This window comes from Lampetra planeri, chromosome 18, assembly GCF_965212315.1.
Source record: "Lampetra planeri chromosome 18, kcLamPlan1.2.h2, whole genome shotgun sequence".
Lineage (NCBI taxonomy): Eukaryota > Metazoa > Chordata > Hyperoartia > Petromyzontiformes > Petromyzontidae > Lampetra > Lampetra planeri.
In genome coordinates, this window is record NC_136124.1 from 3,946,331 (window position 1) to 3,967,612 (window position 21,282).

Sequence of the window (21,282 nt, forward strand, 5' to 3'; positions counted from 1 at the left end):
ATTTTACACGTTAAGCCCTAAAGCGACCCTATTTTTATCTTACTCTGTCATTCTTGCACATGGGAACAATGCTTGGTGTCAAGCAGGAATAGGAAAGTCAGCAAAGAGATCAAGAATGTGGCCACATATGGGTTCACAAGGCATCTAACCATTACCCCAACCCCCAGGAGATGGAACCGACCACCTGGATTACAAGTCCAGTATGCTTATCATTACAACTTGTCCCAATCATTCCCTTTGGATAACAAGTCCCCTGTGCTAACCATTATACCACGGCAGCTGCCCCCCTATGGATTACGAATCCAGTGTGCTAAGTATTATGACCACGTCCGCATCACCCTACCTATCTGGGCACCGTTAACTGACATGACCCGCTTGCCCACCCGCACTTGATCGATCGTGGCGAAATAGATAGCCCTCCCCGCCGCGACGGGCAACGCCGCAGGTGGCTAGTGCGTTCGGACGCGCCGTGACCCGCGCGTGCCGTCATCCGTGCCGCAGATCCCGGAGGCGCTGGGCTACGTCCGGCAGGCACTGCAGCTGCAGGGCGACGACCTCAACTCGCTGCACCTGCTGTCCCTGCTCCTGTCGGCGCAGAAGCACCACCAGGATGCGCTCAACATCCTCGACATGGCCCTCAGCGAGTACCCCGAGAGCTTCAGGTGACCTCACACTGTGCCACTCCCTCCTTCCCTCCCTCCCGCCCGCCCGCCCGCCCGCCCCACCCCTCCTCGAGCCCTCCCTCACCTCGCCCCTTCTCCACACCTCTCGTCATGTCCTACCGTGAGATGCCCGTAGAAGGCAATGCAAGCAAAACGAGAGGTTTTTTTAAGTCTGGCAGCTTTAGGGCACCTTTTAATATATTCGCGTTTACAAATGAAAAACTTGATAACACTCACAAAGTCTCATTGTCCAGAAAATAGACTTTTTTTGGTTGACAGTAGGCAGATTGAATGGATGAAACATGTAAATGATTACATTCTTTGTCTGACCGTCTATGGAGAGATGATGAATTGTTGAAGCCAGCAGGGGAAATCTTGTATATATATTTATACGTGTAGGTTAACAAGTTTTTCTTGGACACCTCATGCTATACATGTCTTTACATTTTCTTTTATGCATGTTTGACAATGCTCATGCCGTTCATCAAATATTAACAATGATATATTTCAAGATCTTAGCATATTCCTGCGTTCAGATGTTCAGCATCTTGTAGACAAGTCTCCTACACCTGAAACGACTTAAAATGTATCCAGGAAACATTCTCGACCGTTGAAGCTTCCTGTAGGGTCCGAGTGAACTCGGTCAAATGGCAGCCGACCCAACTTTGCGTGCCCAGTTATGGATGCGCAGCTGTTAAAAAGAATTAACTGCCCAATAATAGCTGTGTAGATGCAATTTGTAAACACGCGAACCCTTCGATCCATTAGCCATGTTGCCATGCCCTTAACGGATAAAACGCTTCATCCTTTTTCGTCCACTTTCTTTTTGAAAAGCCGCTGTATCAAACCGCCAAAAGAAAATGCACACGGAGCGTGGGTGAGTCGGCTTTGATGGTTTTTCTTGGTCCAAAGCCAAAAAGGAGCATAAATCATTGATTAACCGTTTGAAGGTAGAGTAAGGCAGAGTTAGGTTTGTTGTGATTCTCTTAAGTCTCGACCTTTTTGGTGTTATAGCTGAGCGATGATAAGTGGGCCTCGGTCAGCTTCATGTCCTTAGAAGTCCAGTTTGGCGGAGAGATTTGCACGTTAACAGGCACTCGCTGCGTGCACATTGCGTTAGGCGCGTAGCGTGCTCACTTAACTTCCGTGCTTGACATAATTTGTTAAAACTAAGCAAGTAAACAAAAACAATATTCCGCTTGTGCCAGCTGATAGATAGTGTGCTACCCTCACCGTTCGCGGGTAACTTTGGCGGAACGATTCGCCGGCGATTCAATTAATTGTCAAAAGTCAGGGCTCTGATTTGACTCATAGTTTAGACTCAACATTGCGTTGATGTGTAGCGCTCTCAGTGGCTTCAAGGGTGACGTGAACCCATTACTACAACATGTACGAACCAAAAAAACATGCGATTCCATATTTATATCGGACGCTTAGCAATTGATAAAAATCTGTCAGCCGATATATCATTCCACCCCTATTAATATATTTATTTTGTAAGTCAATGGCTTTCTGCTCAAATGAGCATTGACTAGAACTGCCTCATTCCTATGGCAGCGGCAAATTAATCCTAAGGGCAAGCACTGTTGAACCTCCCCACAAACTGGTAATGATTTTATCTACTGCGGAAGGCTGATGGGTTGAGTCAACCGCAGGCCAGGATTTAAACACAGCCTTTCGATTGGGAGCTGTTTACTCAAGGCCTGTGTCACCTGACTAGATTAACAAGTACCACCTGACTGGATTAACAAGTACCGGAAACGTGTTTGTAATCCAAAGCACTCGTATATCAGTTGTGATCACGTGACGCTCGGCAGACACGTACTACTCGTATTGCAATACCTCGCTCGTTTATCAAATACATTTTTATGAAAAAATTTTGCTCGTCTTGCAAAACACTCGCAGCCCAAGTTACTCGCAATCCAAGGTTTTACTCTACTTGTATAGCAATATAAACTGTGAGCTAACGTTCTTAGCATTCTGAGGGACTTCCAAGCAGAGATAACTAAAAGCCCATCGGTGCGTTCCACTTGCGCAATTTTAGCTTCCAATTATGCAGAACGCCTATGGCCGTGTCACTCGGAATGCGCCCGATCTCGTCAGATCTCGGAAGCTCAGCCAGCCTTGAGCCTGGCTCGTGCTCTGTGGGGGCGACTTTCCAACGAGAACATAAAATCTTAGCGCGCCACAGCAACTGAGGCATGGGTGAATAACGGATGCGTTATGACAAACGGCTTTTTGAGCGGCGCGGGGTGGATCGGGTCGTGGAGGAAGAGACATCATCATTACTCGCGATGCGGATGGATTGGAGTGCGATGGTAAGCGATGGCAGGCGTCGCTTTCTGACTTAAGTCTGTCCGTGCCCGTCTGTCACCCTCTCGTGGTCTGTCCCTGGCTGGATGTCACGCACGTCTCGCGTCCGGTCTCACCAGTGTGTGGTGCCTTCCCAAGGCCTTCCCCTTGACTGGCAACCTGCTTTGCAGTGCAACTTGGATTTGAAATCACAGCGCGACTAATTAACGTTTTTTTTTTCCTGACACAACTTGCTTTGTCGCCGTGATTTGTGCGCTGCACATCGAACCTGTTAATATCAGTTCTATTTCTGGCCTCCCCTTCCAACAGACATTGACCAGCATGATATTACTTTTTTGTTCTTTCGGTATTGATGTTATTTCGAATTGTTTATTCGTAATTTTTATCAAATTTCCTTTATTTTTGTGTTGTACTTGTCAACCCGGCCCTTCGAATGTAACGTGCTCAGCTGCTTCGGCCGCGTCACCCTTGACAAAGAGCTTCTTAGCTAAGTGGGCCTTACCCAAAGTGAACTGACTGGCTGATAAAGTACGGTCCAACAACCCTGATGACTGACGCGATGTGTCGATTGGCCGTCAGTCTGCAGTGGATTGACAATGGGCAGTTGGATTGTAGGATATAGTATCAAAATTATGCCATTAGTATCGTGCAATGAGCGATTCCATGAATTTTCATGATTCATGGTCTTGATATGATTTCAAAAGTCAATTCAATGGTGAATGGAAATACCTCTGGTAGCTGTAGGGGTGATGTAAACACATTGCATGCAATCGAACGTGTATCCAAAAACCTAGATTCTTACACACGTACATCGTAACATTAAGAATCAATATTGATAAATGTATGCATCATTGCACCCCTGGCAAGCTTCACATTGCGTTATGGTATGGCCATGGAAGATGATGTCACAGAACGACTCAATGTTCTTTCTATCACTGCAAATAATATGCGTTGCATGACAAACGACAATTATGTTGTCTTCAGAGCTGGAATATTTGTGCAAAATTACGTGCAAATCCAAAGTTATAACATGTGCCTTGGTGCAACTATTGGTAACTAAGCTGACACCGTGAACCCGTTTTAATCACGCTGGCAGAGTCAGAATTAAAACCCAAAATCACACTGCTGCCTGCCTCTGTACAATTATCCAACTCAGCCACTCGGTCAACCCTAACCCTTGGTTTTATAACTCGAAGCGTCAAAGCAGAGCAACTACGTTTTGATGAGTCCAAAGCTAAAATCCTCCCACTAAAATACAGCGACTGAAACGGCCACGCACGGCATTGGGACACAGCCTCTTGTTGTTGAAGACGCCAATTCTCCGGGGGAGACGGAGAACATTTTTTTAAATTAAAATTGCTCTTGAAAACGGTTGACGCTGTTATGATGTTGCGTCTTGCGATAACCAATTAGTGAGGCATTGGACCCGAGCAGGAGTGCACCGCAAGGAGGAGATCGTTTTAAAATCTACGAAATGTACTGCTTTATCCCACCACTATTAATTTCCAAACAAGTCCTTTAACATGACCACTGTTCACTTTCGCTGGCGTTTATTTCCTCGAATGTAAGTGATCTCTATGGAATTGCGTTACCATGAGGGTATTTCCGCAGCGAATCTGCTGCTGTTTTATGTTGCGGGAACTCCCTCTGTGCCCCGTGACGTAGCTATCGAGTGTGCAGGCGGTGCAATTGCACAGGGGCTCACGGTTTGGGAGGGACCGAGGCACTGAGCTATGGAAAATGAGGTGGAAAATTTGAAAGCGGACTCCCCCATCGAATTCCTTAACATCAGGGCTTATGCCAAACACGCTTATGCAACTTTCTCTACCATTAGGTTAATGTTAGGTTAGATAGACACGTAACCATGCGCTGATTGAAATACATTCTAACACGCATGGTGTGTGTATTAAATCATGCTTTTAACAATTTATTTTAAAAAGTGTGTGCGCGTTATATGCCAATATTGCATTCAGGCAAATAGTATTGAGCAAAAGTGAACATATGGAAAATAAACTACTGTACAAACAGCCATAAAACCATGAAAATTAATAATATACTCTTGAATCATGACCACACATTCTGACAATTGATAAGATCTTCCCGTGGGGGTGGGGATGTGAATATTTACAAGTTACTGTTCGAGATTACTGGATTAACAACAATTTAGGTTTATATAGTGTCTAAATAAACTACTTTTAACTAGTTTATTTACTAGGTAAGGCCCACTGAGCTATTAGCTCTTTTTCAGAAGCGACCTGGCCACAAATGACGGCTCAACGAAGTGGCTTATGTGGAAATTAATGGCAGCCGAATATCTAAATGCATGTTGATTCTAAATGTGGAGGAAAAAAAACCGGAGGACCCAGAGGAAAAAACCACGCACACCATGAGTAGAGAAAACATGCAAACTCCAAATATAGGGGTGTCGAGGTTAGGGATAAAAACCCACGACTTGTGGCATACCAGGCGAGGGAGATAACATCTCGCCACCGTGGAGACTGCTGTGTTGAAATGCAGCCGCATCTCAAGCTCTTGTACAGTAACTGGGAATATTTCAGAGAGAGTTGGGGAGGCTGTCAGTCAGAAGAGGCAGAGGAGGAGAGGAACGTCTTAAACCGAGACTGAAATCGGGGCAGGGGGTTGATAGCGCCCCTACGCCTGGCGGAAAGGACTTCCAAATACTCTGTGGGCAGTAGAGGAGAATGACCTCCCGCTAAGCAAAGGTTGACCGGGCGCTTCAACAGAGAACTCTTCTTTTTTTGAGAGAGATAAAAATAAGAAATATTGTTGCGCCCTCGACGAAGCGGCGGCAGAGTGTCTGAGTTGGCGATGAAGCCGCGAAGTGGATTGCAATGCTGTTGAGGCCGCTGCTTTGGAGTGAATTACGGCAGATCGACTCAACTCCGTGGGTCTTTCAGATCGCCGCTTCCTCCCGACGGTGCCCCCCCGCGGGGACCGCTTACCCGTGACTGTGCCGTCAGCCGCTGTGCGTTTCACATCGTTGGCACTGCCTGGCCTGGGAGGCCTTAATGGCTTTCGTGCGGTGGTGGCACAGGATAGTTATTCATTGATGGTGGAGGCCATTCTTTTGCGAAATGGGGTCCCGGGCACAAGTGCTTTGGAGGTAATAGGGGGCGACACTTTTTTTAAATTAATTTGGCTGCGCTTTGCGACACTGTCAAGGAAACACCGTAGTGTAAAGCCATGCCGCCCCCCCCCCCAAACGAAGTCTGTGCAGGAAATAAAATGCTCGCGAAACACCATTAATGCATTTTCGGTTTTAGAATGACGTTTTTCAAGTTGTGATTTTTTTAATGCAAGCGCAAAATAAGGTGCGATTGTTAATGCACAGTGCCATGGACGACGCAAGGCGTGGCGTGAGCCAAGAAGCCAGTTGCGATCATTTTAAAACGACACAGATGCTAACGCGGCAACTTTACATTCCAAGTCGCGTTGTCCTGCTCTGAGAACACGCTAAACAAATGTGAGCTTCAGTGGATCCCTGCATTCATTAATAGTGATCAAGTGCCAAGCAGCGTTACACTTGTAGCGATCATAGTGAAAGCATGAATGATTCCATATCGGCCGTGATGCATTCGTGGTTCCCGGCACAAGGCTAACCAAATAACGGCGGGTATTAAATTGTATTGATCGCGCAAGTCGGACCATGCAGTTTGCATGCCACGGTATTGATTTTAGTAACAAGCATGTAATGTGAAACGCCTAAAAGCCACGAGCCTCTCTATCCCGCTAACCAATTAAGGAGATTATAGGCAGCACGAGCAAATAGGCGGCCAGCCCGATTTTCCAAACCAGTGGACGGACGGACGGCCGTGGAAATGTCCACAGAGCATGGCAGTGTTTCTGTGTGCATGTGGGTGAGCGCCCGCGTGTGTGGGTGCTTTAGCTTGCTATTTTACAATAGCCCAAGTGTTGTTGTTGGTGGGCGTGTGTCCTCTCGATTCGCGTGAAGCGGGCACACAGAGCAAAGGTTTGGGCTGAGCTTGCACGCTGCGGCACGGCGTCCGTGTGCCCAGACACGCGTGCCTGAATTTAGATTGTGCTGGAATCGACACTGGCATAACACTTTAAGCATTAAACCGATACTTTGCTTTGTTCCCGAGCAGGAAACAAGGCGCAGTCGATCTAAAACGTTTACCACCCCACCGACCGCGGTCGTTAAGCAGAGTTGTGTATAATCTCAGCAGCAGCATCGCAGCCCTGTGCATGGGTTAAATTGGGACAGCACTTTGTTAAAAACGCAATGCAGTTAGCATGAAAATAATAGATAGATATCTCACCACAAAATCACAATTGGCGGCATATGATGCGTTAACTGTGCAACATAATGAGGCGCGGAAGGAGTAAGCGGACCATAAACCCAGAAATACAAATAATGTATAAAATATGATTTAAGCAGACTGTTGTCGGATGGTTAGCTTTCTTATTCAGCAATATAAATGTATAAGCGATGAGTATTTGGGTTATCGTCGGCAAAGGGAGGGACAGTATAGGTCTAAGTAGAATAGACGGAGTTAACTCCCCTCCGCGTGGAAGTCGATGGCACGCCAACGTTGGGACCAGCGGCAAAGTTTCTTGGGGTATATAGGTGGTTTGGTAGAGACGTTGGGAATTCAGCCAAGATATGAAAACTGCATCAGGCCGAATGTTTGTCAAGGTTCTTGCCAGAACTGCAGAATAATGCATGTGTTGGTGTCTGCGTGCTACGGAGCCCAACGTACATGCTGTGATACTCTTTGGGTTTTTTTTTGGCAAAGTCACGTAGGTAAAAAACAAAATAATTGAAAACAACTCAATTAAATGACGACGTTTCGGGCGCAACACAAGCATCCTTCTTCAGGTGGGGCGCTTTCGCTACGTTGTCCGAAAAAAAACAAAGAGTATGAATCCTTGCAGCCACGAAAGCTTCGAATCTAGAATACATGCTGTGAATTTGTGGTGCAAATTACACACGCACACACACGCGTGTGAGCACAGGCACATGCAAGGATAAAGACCTTTCACAGACTGTTGGCCCAAGTGCTCTTTAGCGAGCGCATAAGTGGGCTGGTGTGGTCAGAATGGTGCACGAGATGGGGTGGGGAACAGCGCCGCACCTATCCACGTTTGTGTCCCCGTTGCTGATGTTTACACACCACACCAGGTACCTGTTTAAACCTATGGAAGGGGCCAGATCCGGTTCAAATATCCCTCCCCCACCGGTGGCTGGGAATCCATCTCAAGTCGCCGCGGAGTGCGCAACCTGCAGCCAGCCAGCCACCCACCCACGCCCCGCACACACAAAGACTTTAACAGACTTGGAGCAAGTGCGCTGTTGTTCGTGAGCACCTACGAAGGCCGAAATGACACACAGAGGCGTGGGTGGGCAACACCACACCCAACCGGCTTTTGTTTATACACCGCGCCCACACACGTGCGCACACACTAAACACAATTATCCCCCCGTATAGCCCTTGACAGGCTGTTGGAGCAAGTGCTGTTTGCGAGCACCTATAAAGGCCGGGCATCAAAGTTCATTTAAGTTCATTTCAAGTTCATTTATTAGGTTTAGCCCTTTGAGCCATTCGGCTCTTGAATCGGGTGCATGGCCAGCACCACACCCGAGTGGCGATGTTTACACACCGCACCAGGTACACATTCGAGGCCGAGTCGACCTAGGGCAGACCCAGCACCGATTCAAATAAATCATCACTGTTTGTTGGCCGTGATCGGGAATAGAACTCGTGTCGCCAGGTTCGAAGCGCAGCGCGCTCGCTAACCACTAACCCGTCGCTCCCCACATGCGCGCACGCAGCCCACACACACGTGCCATTCGAGTTCATGAGAACGGGGGTGGGGGGAACACATCGTCCGCCTCGTCACAGCGTTTCCCCATCGCGATGGCGACGGTCACGGTAGCGAGTTGGCGTCAGAGCCGCCGCCCCCGCGTCTCGCGCTGTCACACGCGGTGGTGGAGGCACGCACACGTGTTGGCGTTCGTGTGTCCCCCAGCACCCCGTCCCCACCCGTGTGTTCCCCCCCCCATCCCCCGTGTGTTCCCCCCCCATCCCCCCGTGTGTTCCACCCCAGCCCCCCGTCCCCCCCCCCGTGTGTGGTGGTGTTTTTCTCAGCGTTAATAAATGTACAGGAAACGGCTGTTGAATCATCTTCCCGTCGTCGTTATTATTAAGTGCCGGCCGTGATCGTCTTCACGTGCGGTCTGCAGCAAGCTGGCACGCGCTCGCCCCCCCCCCCCATTGCACGAATGCCGTTCATCCTTCTTGGCAAAAGTGCGCTTTCAAATCTAGAAAAAAAAGTGCGCTTGTAAACGAAACAAAAAAATGATGCAACATCGTGCTGTCGGCGCTGTCGGTGCAGTCATTTCGCAATGGTTTGACGTGTGACAGGACACGCCTTCCCTGCCCATCATCCCTCGGCATACTCGCAGTGCCCCCCCCCCCTCTGAAAAGTAACAGGACACCGTTTGCACTGCGGTGAGAGCAGCATATTTACACTCGATGTGACTTCACGTGCGATGGCTGTGTAAGGCCCTTGATGAATGTTATCTGGGTTGTAAGTAAGCGGCTGCTTTGCCTGCCTTGAATGATTTACCATATAATCACCCATCTCATTGTTACAATGGACATGTTGGTGGCGCAACACTAGTTATTAACGTTAAATGTTAAATATTTGAATCTATGGTCCGCTATACAAACCCAAATAATCTTAAAGTTAAATTCCCGGCCACTGCTGTCACCAGTGCTGAGTGATATCTGAACAGGTCACCTCGTTAACCAATCTGCACTGTCAAGTAAATTATTGTTTTGGTTAAACACACGTGTGGTGCCTTTCTGGCACAGGTCTGCCACTCAAAGCGCCATCGCATTCGTACTTGTAAACGTAAGATGTTTCAAATGTCATACAATGAGAAAAATATACTATCTCTAGTTGTGGCCAGCGTGGTTGGAGTATGGTCAAACAACCCACATCGAATACATGACCTTTACCCATCAGTGGATTGACAAAGAGGCTATTAAAAAAAAACATTTATATTCATACTATGTTTTCTATGCTGGACTGCCACTTGTCACTTTTTAGTATTCCGTTACAAATCATTTCCTCCACCCTCATACCTCGTTTACTGCCTGGGCGCAAATTAGTTTACGCTCACCGCGAGCATCGCCGCTTAAAATAAGGCCAATTACGGCGATCGTGCCGGCACGGCGATGCACTCCGTCGCGGGCCCGTAGCGCTCGCATTACCCGTTCTGAAAATTGTTGGCGGCACGCGGCCACTGAAAAACCCACCGGCGTCTCCCGGACGAAGCCCCCCGGCGCGGCCCACGTCTGGCGCACGCGGTGTGATTTTCTGTGGTTGATTAATGCCGAGGCCAAGCAGGCGTGTCCTGGTTGCCATTCCAGCCCTAACCGAAGCTCCCGCTCACTTAATCCCCACGCCCCCCCCCCGCTGCTGTACTTGCCCCAACCCCCACCAACCCCGGCCCACCTCGCGGCGGCCCCCCTCCATACTGCGGCACGCAGGCGAGCGCTCTGCCTACCGCGTGCCCGCCCAATGCAGAGTTGAGCCGTGCGATAATCGTTCCGATAGGGCTGATGAGGATGAGGAGTCATCCTTTGTGCGTTGGCTCTACGGAGACTCGGCCCGGTCGGCGCTCGACTGCTTTGTGATGCCTCCTGTACCACGGCACGAGATGGTGAAGTGAAAAGAGGGCGTTGCTTCTCGAGTGAATTAAGCACGTTTTTTAGTATCCTCTTTAATAAGGCCGTAATGCAGTTCCCCTGGAAACACGTTCATTATTAATACATACGTTGCCAAGGAACTTAACACGTACAATTTGTGTTTCTGGGGTAATAGCAATACACTTGATTTGATATACTGGACACAACTTATTAACCTGGCCCTAGTAAAGACCCACCGGCTAATGAATGATCTTATTTCAATATGCAATACCGCTCTATGACATCACAAAGTTATACCCTAACAGCACTTATGGTTTTTTATTTAATTGTCAGCGGTGTGTTTTGGCTTGGGCTCCTCGTAACGATTCGTCTCACCCTCGTGATACGACGAATTGTCCCAATTCAGGTTTACGATTAGATTCCAGAATCAATGTTCGTGGCTATCGTGGCTGCAGGGGTCACGTGAACCCATTGAATAAAATAAAAGCCCATAGAAAAACATCGATTCTCGTGTGCACAATTCGTTGCACGTCTAGAAACAATGCATCGATTCATAGATTAAAATCGATGTCTACCTTAGAGATAAACATGCATTGAAGTGTGTAAAAAAATTTTTTTTAAGCAAATGATCCGAAAAAATAAATACCATTGTTGCAGAGAGTGGTAGTGACTGATTATTTAACTGCTGTCTGAATTAGGTGACCTGAGTTTGATTCCCGGCCACGGCTAACAATCAGTGGCGAGTGATATCCGAACTGGTCCTGGCACCCTACTTCATGGTCAACGTTGTGAAGTATGGTCGAATAATCCTCATGGCCGAAAGGCATGATGGAGTAGTCACCTCTGTAGGTTATCCCCTCCGCCGGTATTGCGAGATTTCCTTCATCCCCGTGATGCGTCCTGATATTTGGACCTCCGAAGTAGCTTGCGGCATCACCGAGCGTGACGCCGTGGTGCTGTACCCCCCTCCACCCCCGTGTCTCCCTGCAGCTTGCTGTTCACCAAGGTGAAGCTGGAGACCCTGTGCAAGGGACCGGACGAGGCGCTGCTGACCTGCAAGCACATGCTGCAGATATGGAAGGCTTGCTACAGCCTCACCAACCCCAGGTTCGCCCTAATCACCCACCCCCCGACCGCCAGTGCAATAGACGCGCAATGCACTTCCACCATCGTCATCATTAGGGGCTCCTGTGCGTGACACGATGTGTTGCCGAACGCGTGCACTGGCTTGCGATTCACAACGCCTGTTCTATGCACGGTGGTCACCCATGCGGGCACTATCCAGACTTAGCTTCCAAGAACCGTTAAGGTCGAGTGCATTCCAAGTGATTTGGTCAGAGGCGGAACATACATTGTCCATCATAGTAGCAAAACCTCCACATCAATAATATTAATTGTTAGTAAAACTGCCAATATGGGGAGGGGCGGGGGGGGGGCGGGGACAACTCTGCATTTCATGGGAAGGCCTTTGCGACTGCTAACGAAGCACACTGATCGCTCAAAAACACGAGGCTTAATGTTGAGCTAAATATATATCGGCAGCCTTTATGATGTATTTGACATTAATCATCAGTGTTCCGTGAGGGGTGCCACTGCAATAATTCGTGTGGAATACTCTGGGTCAGTTGTGTTGCATCCAAAGTGCCGGCTAAGAGGTTTTGCCAAGGTCACACTCTGAAACGTGGCAAACACAGGCAGCAGGTTGTGCTCGGCCGGGTAGCCTCTCGGTTGAGCGCACTGACGTCTTACCGAGGCTGAGCCGACAGCTACTGTGGCCGCCCCGGTAAGTTCTGCAGCGAGATTGTGGAGTTTGCCATGTACGTATGCATGTTGAACTTCTTTCACACCGTACGTAGCCAACCGTGCAAATCAGAGGTGCGCGAGCGAATCGGAGGTGCAGGATAACCAATGCGACGTTCAGAGGAAGATGCAGATTCCTTGTACAGCCTTCATCAGGCTGTTGGGGCAAGTGCTGTTAGCGAGCACCTATGAAGACCGGCGCGATACACGGGGGGGTGGGGTTGCCAGCATCCTCCCAGTGCTGATGTTTACATACTGTAGTAGGTACTCACTTCAGGCTGAGTCAACCTCGGGGAGGCACAGGACCAGTTCATATAATCGTCACTGAGTGGGACTCAAACGTGGGCTGCCAGCTTCGTAGTGCAGTGCGCTAGAAATCTAAAACACAAAGATCTCCCGTATAGCCTTTAACAGACTGTTGGGGAGAGTGCTGTTAGCACACTGTCCATTCAGCAGCAGGTACAAATCACGTCCACCCAATTAAGACAGCACAATTATTTGCACCTATTAACAATAAATTCGTAAAAATAATTACTTGTTTTGTCAAGTCATTATTGAGCTGAAAATGTCAATCTCAGAGCTGGAACTGTTTCCCCAAATCAAGTAAAGAACCTAACGTTATAGTTTTAATATAAAATGTATTGAAATATCATAGAAGTAAAATTAAAGTTCTTCATATGGAAAAATGTCCCATTTTCATGTTTCTTGCTCTGACAGCGATTCTGGGAGAGGAAGCAGCTTGCTGGACAGAACGATGGCTGACAAGCGACACCTTCAGTATATGAATCTCCCAGACTTCAGCGACCCGGAGACCGGTAAGACGAGATGACCCAATGCACGTACACATTGGCAGAGATTCTGTTTCCTTGACTTCGTTCTTCTCAGGCCAAACAAGGCTTGCTCAGGGGAAGGGGGGGGGAAACGTATTTAAAGGTTATTTTTATCTTACTTTTATTTGCTTATTTTATATCTGGCTATTTTGGGGTTGTTATGAGTTCTTGCGTTATGGAAAAGTGTTTCCCGTCTGTTGTAAAAATGTTGTTTTAATGCGATGATGTTGCTTTTTTGGGGTTTGACATTGGGTTTGAGGTAAGAAATGAAGCTGTGAATTCCTAAATTAAGTTCCAAGGCTGTGAGATTTATATTTAGTGAAAGTTTTGCTATAATCTTCCATCATATTTTTAATAAGTCGTAATAAAAATGCTGTCCATATTTCATTTTGCAAATGTAATTAAACAAAAAGTTTAAACCCCCGTGACACGAATACTCGATGTCTGTAAATATTGAGTGTTTTATTTTAAAGCATCTCCATTAGGGAATGGCTTAAACAAAAACTCAACACGTCCATCAATAACTCTGTTGCCTTAAAGTAATAATATATAATCGGTGAAGTTTGGAGCAACGGCCCTTGTGCATAGCACAGGAACTAGAAACAAAACAGAGTGATTATTATTGTATCCTGTCGAGTCTAGTGTGACATTAATTGCCACCATATTCTCTCCCATCGTTTACTTTCTGCTCAAGTCCATATTTATTTTTTCATTACTCAGGCATCGCCATCTGTTGTTATCGGTTCACCTTGGTTCAGGTTTTGTCTGCATACTTAGTCAGAGCCAGAGGACCCCTCGGTGGCATTGTGCTTTGTGGCCAGAGGGGAAAATGGATTGGGTAGGGTAGGCAGCAGCCCTGCCAACATTTGGGCCCGTTAATTCCTGGCGCTGTCCACCCATTTAGTGACGGGTGGCATCGCTATCGAGCGCGCATGCAGTGCCCCCTGAACTGGAGCTCACGGATCGGGAGGAGGGGGGGAAGCAGACACAGGGCTTTGAAGAAGAGGGGTACATTGAACAAGAGTAGGAGGTCCATCTTCTTGGTTCTTTCGGTAAAGTCACGTAGAAGGGAAGTAATAAAATAATAAAAATAAAACATAATAAAATAATTCTCACGACGTTTCGGCCACAACGCAAGCAGCCGTCCTCAGGTGAAGAACATGTCTGTCGATAAGACATGTCTGTCGATAAGAAAGAACCAAGAAGATGAATCCCTGCAGTCACGAAAGCTTTAAATCGAAATTTAAGAGGAGGAGGGCTCCATTTTGTAAACTGCAAAATGGCCCATGCCAACCACGCTGTGCCACTCGCTAGCGGCAGATGGGGCCTTCTTTCTTCGTCCCTGCGTGCCTTACACGGTGGAGCTTCGAGCGCCCCGAATGACCGGTGAACGATCCGAAAAGTCTACGGCACGCAAACCCCCTTCGTGGTCTCGCCGTCCTCCGCCACCGCGCTCAATTCCAGGCCTCCATGACTGTGTTGCTCTGCACGCTAATGGGTTTCCATATTTCATAAACGGCCGATTGTAATCGCAGAGATTCCACCGCGTAGAAGCGGTGTCGCTTATCGTCCCTTCATATCATCCTAACAGAGGGTCCTATTGTTGCAACAGTTGCAACTCGGTGGAAGGCAATGTCACGAGAGAACGAAGAGGACGTTTTGCTGCAGGGTAACAAAAAACAAACGATGAGCACGAAAACAACTGATGAGGTGGAATGAGGTGGCAGACTCGTGACGTTGGCTTGGTTTGCTTTTTTTAAAATTATATATTTCCTTTGTGACGCGACTTCTAACGACCGTTTTCATGTGTTGTTTTAAGGCACCCTGCCAGACGCTTACTCTCATGGTTTTCTCTCCCTGTTTTCGGTTTGTAAGTAGCTTTTGTTTACAGGCCATTCATTGCACCCCCACATCACTGTTTGTCTGTCCGTCCTGTTTTGAGTGAGCCCCGACAAGCCACGATCTTGTTTTTCTTTTGTTTTTAAATCACCTTTCCTATTTCCACCACCACCCCCTGCAACCTTCTTTTAATTTAGCTTCTTAAGCACGTTCTGTTTAATTCGTATGACTTACTGCAAAAGGCCAAACGGGAGTGAAAAAAAACACCCGAAGCTCGTTGCTTTTGTTTAAACCTTCTGGAGTCCCACCCTTGTTTGTTTTTTTGCCCGTACGCTTTGTTACTCCTAAGCACACACCCACTAACCTTTGGCCTCCCCTCTTTGTCGAGCTCACTGCCTGGCAGCCTGCTGTCGTCACAAATGACTGCGGCACTCTCTCGCTGTCTAACGAGACAGGAAGCGTGGCCACTCCTCCGCTTCTCCCTCCCTCCCCCTTCGCTCAGTGTGCAGCATGGCTCCCTGGCTGGTCGGTGCCCCCCTGTGTGTAGGGTATTGACTGTGGGAGGAGCTGGAGGTGGTCAGGTCGGGTGGGTGGGTGGGGGCGGTGGGCGGGCTGGGTGGGTGGTGGCTGTGGATGGTTGGAGTTTGCTTGTGCAATTGTGGGGACGTGCGTTTCCCGTGTGTGCTGGAGTTGATGAACTGCACCCCAACTGAGCATGGCTGGCGCTATGTGGCTGCTTTTATGATCCCTGCCCCATGGCTGCGTGTGGCACGGACCCCTGTACGGTTGCCACGCGGATACATGCGGCGTGCGTTATCACACTCTTTCAAAGGTCGGTTGGAGAAACTGAGGTGAAATGTTCACGTTGCATCTTAAGGGGGACCTATTTTTTTCTTCGTTTATGTGGTCGAACTGGCCGTTTCCATCGTAAAAAACAAAACACAAAGCTGTTGGGGTTGAGGCTTCAAAGCTGTCAAATTATCAGATAAACCGTTAATGATTTCTAAGTTGCACAGTTTGTGCTTTCAATTTATGACTAACTCAAGCATTGTTTCAGTGGCCTTCATATACGACCAGGTGAAAGTCCATTGTGAAATCACGGGACATTGAGAGCTGTTTGCGACTTGGGAAGGCCTTCATCCAGCAGTGCATTGACCATGGCTGATGATGATGATGACGATTATAGTCCGTTGAGGTGGAGCGAGGAAATGAGCACGTGTGCAGGTGCTAGATGACAAGTTGCATTGAGAACCAAGAGAGGAGGCGGCCGCTTGGGAAGCCCCCTCATCCAGCTGTGAATAGATCATGCCCCATGACGATGACAGTGAATTCAGATGAAAGTCTCAATCTCCCGTTGCATTACGATCTGCAAAGTGAGCATGGCCTAATGAGGCTGCAACCAAGTTTGCCTGAATCCAGAAGCGAAGCGGGTTAGAGCCTGGTTGATACTTGGATGGGAGAGACTGCCTGGGAATACCATGCTATGGCAGGACAACAATGGATTCTTGAATCTATCTGAGAGGAGTTTTAAGAAGGTTCTCCTCGTAATTCGTGGGATTCCTCCGGGTACTCCGGTTTCCTCTCGCATGCCACTCGTTAATTGAATTGCTCAAACATTCCAATGCAAGATTGTTGTGAAAGAGAGTGTTGAGACTTTTCAGGGCTTTCTGGCTGAACAAAGGACCATTTGCATTATTATAAATAGTATCATTATTATTTTGGCGGCCAATGGTGTTTTTTTTAATGCATCAACTGCCCCCTGCCATACAAATGTGGAATTTCCACAATTTTAGGAATTACAATAAATATAGTGCCTCCCAGTGCTTATTTGGCATGGTAATGCTGAGTGTCTTATAAACTCTTTATAATAACGATTATTCTATAATGGCATCAAAATGCATGCATGAGCCAATCCAGAGGTGAATCTTTTAGCAGGTCCCTTGTTTATGAATTCATATTTTGATCTTTTGTTCTTATTTTATTGCAATTATGCGCTTGCTGTCATGCTATGAGATGAAGGTGACCATTGTGAACTGTGCCAGTGCAGTACCTATCCCCATGTTAGAGAATGACCTGCAGAATGTGATATTCATTAGGGGGCACTGCACTTTCATACACGCCCTGCTTAGGAGATGTTCATTGCATGGCATTCAAACCGAAATTGCATTCTTCAATTCTCAACGGCTGGAATTTGAACAAATTTTGTTCGAGCAGTCCTTGATAAAGAGGCTGAAACCATTAACTTTTTTTGCAACTTGGTGCTCATCACAAGTTTGCTCAGATTCAAACCCAGGATCTCTCAGCAGTATCAGCTCAGTCCTCCAACTCCTAAGCCACTCATACACCATGGCCTCTCCTATGTAAGTGGCGCTGCGAGTTTTATTTCGATAATTAATGCATCTCCCGCGATTGCCTCCGGCGTAGCTTCCCTGGGCCGTGCCCTCTTCGCTCACCACCGATTAATTAAAGACGGGGTTTTACCGAGACGGGGAGAACTTAAGACCATCGCCTGGCAAAAGCAAGAATTCCTTGGGGAGAGAGAGATTACATTTATTACCCGATGGCATACGCGGGGAGAGGGCATGTGGCAGCCTTTAACAGCAATGTTTTAGCAAGAACCTGCCAACAACCTTGGCACGCCCCGTCGCTTGAATCACACCAGGCAGGCTGCCTCGGCCCATCTGGAAATATCTTCCTAAGATGTCGTTAACCCCCAGGAGGGAATCGGAATCCGTCAGGCCTCTGTGCTGCCTCCCGACGGATATTAAAAGCGTATTTTGTGGAAATGTCATTCAGAATGGGCAGTTAAGTGCACGCTACACTTGCATCGCCGGCAGAGAAAGCTATTCGACTCTGCGCTTCCTTAAAGGGGTCATTCCGGGGTTTACTGCTTCAAGTCGCTGTCGAAGAGCGTGCTGTTTTTGGCAATCACAGGCCTGGGAATTGGGTTTTGCGCGTCCTGGGATTTGCGCGTGGCACTGTAAAGGGTTTGAGATGGAGTTACACCCTATCCTCCAGGTGGCAATAAAACAGACTTCAGCTTCTCCCCCCCCCCCCATTGCCAGGTCTCGTGGCCTGAGAGAGGAGAATGAGGTTTGGTCATGGTAATTAAGAACCATCAACAAGACTAAAGGCAAATTTCATTAAAACTGCAGTGCCGTGCTAATGTATAATGTAAATTGAAAAATAAGTTTTGCACCAGCAGCATGGAAAACTGCTTAGCAGGCGCGGCTCGTGAATGCACTGCGGTTTTTAATTTGGGAGTTTGCGTTGTCTGCACGCTCTTATCAGCTCGTAAGAGTTGCATGGACAGAATGGCTGGCCACACTACGTATCATAGTGCGTGCCTTGCTTTGCGTTTCACGAGTTCACCCGAATCACAATTATTGTTTACAACCACGTGCGCGTGTGATTCTTCATGCATACACGCTGTTCCCAGCGAGCTAGGTTTCTATTAGAGTTTGCCTGCCTTCGGGGTGACAATTCCCCGCTTTCCAAAAACGCATCGAACGTTGATACAATAATAACAACAACAAAATGCATCCGGGATTCCCAAATCCCCATTCATAGCTGTCCGTCAAATTTTTCACCACGACGAAACTAGCGGTATTCAATGGGGTCAGGGATCGGCGGTTGCCCACTTTTAATGGGTGCAAGGGTTAAGAATGCTGAACGCGGATCAGGTTATCGGCGCTCCGCGCGGCCGCCTGCCTGTCGGCACTGCTCGTCGCTGTGCCGGGGCATCAACAGAACCGCCACTGATAGGCCGCCACCACCGCCACCACCGCCACAGGCCCCAGCGAATGTACGCTGCAGGTTAAGTGTTATCGGCTGTCTCGCAGCTCACTGGATGAGCAGGAGGGGGAAAAAAAAAGAAATACTTTACAGTAACCCCCAGCGTGCTCTGAATTTTAATGTGGGTCTAACGGACTTCTTGCTGTGTCCGTTGGAAGAAAACGCACCACTGTTAAAAAACGTGCTGTGTTAAGCTGCAGTTGTTGCACGGCGGTAAATGCGTGAAGCGGGCAAAGGTCGCCCATGTAGAGGGCCCTCGCCTGTTTAGCCCACTGCTCAACGCGGGCAGACTTCGTTGGGAGAGCTGGGAGTGCTCGCACTCTCCCCAACCGACTTGTATCGGCCACTTTGCCGTGAGTTTTAAGGCTCCTAAGACCTACTTAGCCCATAGCTATATCACGATGCATCGATTCAATCCGGTGAAATTGATTGATTGTGCTAAAAAATGCACGTGTGCGTGTGAGAATCGATCGTTAACCATTTATGCCAGTTATATGAAAATGAGATGTCATCATTACATTTAGGCTAATGGAGCAAACATTACTGTATAAACGAAATGCAAACGAGATTGGCTACAAAATGAATACCGTTTTTTTATTAAATCATGACCCTGACTCTTGACAACTAATGTACACGCTGGGGGGGGGGGGGGCAGATCATTACACACATTTTACCTGGCCACCTCTAGAAACCGAGGTTTAAGTCCGAGGTAAATAGTTTCTCACATACAGGTAGCTTGATGGATCTCAGCCTCGTCAAAAGTGGCACCACAGGATGAAAAAAAACATCCTAACATTAGCCAAGTGTGTATTCTATTCACTTGTAGTCAACTCTGATCGTGTAAATGCATATGCAGAGATGTTAACAAAATCACATTTTCCCAGGCCAAGACTGCATACAGAAGGCAACAATACTGGAGGTAGAAACTTATTGAATAGTCAATCAGGGCAGTGTGAGCATCTGATTGGCATTGTTCGCTGTGGTAGGGCTCTCTACTGGATACGGCTGTGTTCTGAGTAATGGAATAAGTTTGGATTGATAGCATACAGAATTCAACAAATGATAAACAGTCAGAGCAAAAGAGGGAAAATAATAATGATAATACACCACTTTAACAATTGAAATCGCAGCAAGCAAGCGTCGTCATGTCATTTTGGCTGCAAAGCAAAACCTGCAAAAGCGACAAATTGACTTTCCTGTCTTGAATCCCAACGTTTTTATGTTCGTTTATGCACGTGTACGGCTTCATTCATTTTTAAAAAAATAAAATCTTTATGCATTCTAGTCCCTATGAAATGGGGCTCACTTACGATGCAATGTGACACGCTGTCAAGATGCAAAGCTTCATGTTTGCCGGTCTGCGGAGTTACACTCTCCGCAGCATCTCTTGTAATGCTTGATGTTACTTTGTCACACTTATCTGTCATTAAATAATCTGGCAGAGCCCTGTGTTTTAATGCCGTAAATTACAAGATGTGCGCAGTTTCGACAGCATTGCCACATGATGTTTGCGGACACAATTTCATTATCAGCCGATGCCTCTCAGTTTCATACCAATGCCCTAGTCATCAACGCATTTGTTGTAGTTGCCTGGAACTGTGACCCCAAGACGTGTTTAGCCGTGGATTTTAGAGTTGCGTGCTCGTGGCTGGAACTCTGCACAGTGTTTGCTGCTTGGCGTGACACAGTTGAAATTATTCGCATGAATTGGCTGCCGTGTTGGAGAGATTCCAAAAAACAACTAAAATCTTAACTCTTGGGCTTTGTGACAGGCTTGTGTAAGCCTATTCTTAGGTTTTTTCGGTAAAGTCACGTAGGTAAAAAATTGAAATTAAAATTAATAAAAGTAAAATAAAAATAAAATAAAAATCACGATGTTTCGGAGGCAACACAAGCTTCCGTCTTCAGGTGGAACGGTCACAGCACGATAGCTGTATCAAGTACTTGATACAGCTATCGTACTTGATACAGCTATCGTGCTGTGATGGTTCCACCTGAAGACGGAAGCTTGTGTTGCCTCCGAAACGTCGTGATTTTTATTTTACTTTTATTTATTTAAATGTTTTACCTACGGGACTTTACCGAAAAAAACCTAAGAATATGAATCCTTGCAGTCACGAAAGCTTCAAATCTAGAATTGTGTAAGCCTGTCACAAATTTAGGAGGTAAAAGGGCAGTTGCTCCATTTCCGGGCATTATTTTCCACAGCTTCTTTTGATTACCATTCTGCTGAAGAACCCACCCACCCTACCAAATTTTTGAAATCCACGAAGCGCCAGAGCGAGGAATGCCTGGCAGCAATAGCCACCCCTCCCCTGCCCCCATTCACCCGGACATCTTGGG

General features: G+C 47.4%; 1 protein-coding gene across 4 annotated transcripts in view; it reads left to right on the top strand.

The window, feature by feature from the left end:
- The window catches only part of LOC144723511 (tetratricopeptide repeat protein 7B-like), a 118,433-nt gene that overhangs the window by 58,545 nt on the left and 38,606 nt on the right, over nt 1-21,282 (top strand). For 2 of the 4 annotated variants that reach the window (XM_078602321.1, XM_078602322.1), the window contains 4 exons: nt 502-662; nt 11,666-11,782; nt 13,193-13,290; nt 15,125-15,175. In XM_078602321.1, the coding sequence (XP_078458447.1) occupies nt 502-662; nt 11,666-11,782; nt 13,193-13,290; nt 15,125-15,175 (427 nt within the window). The remainder of the gene's footprint in view (nt 1-501; nt 663-11,665; nt 11,783-13,192; nt 13,291-15,124; nt 15,176-21,282) is intronic. The other 2 variants (XM_078602323.1, XM_078602324.1) reach the window with 1 other exon arrangement.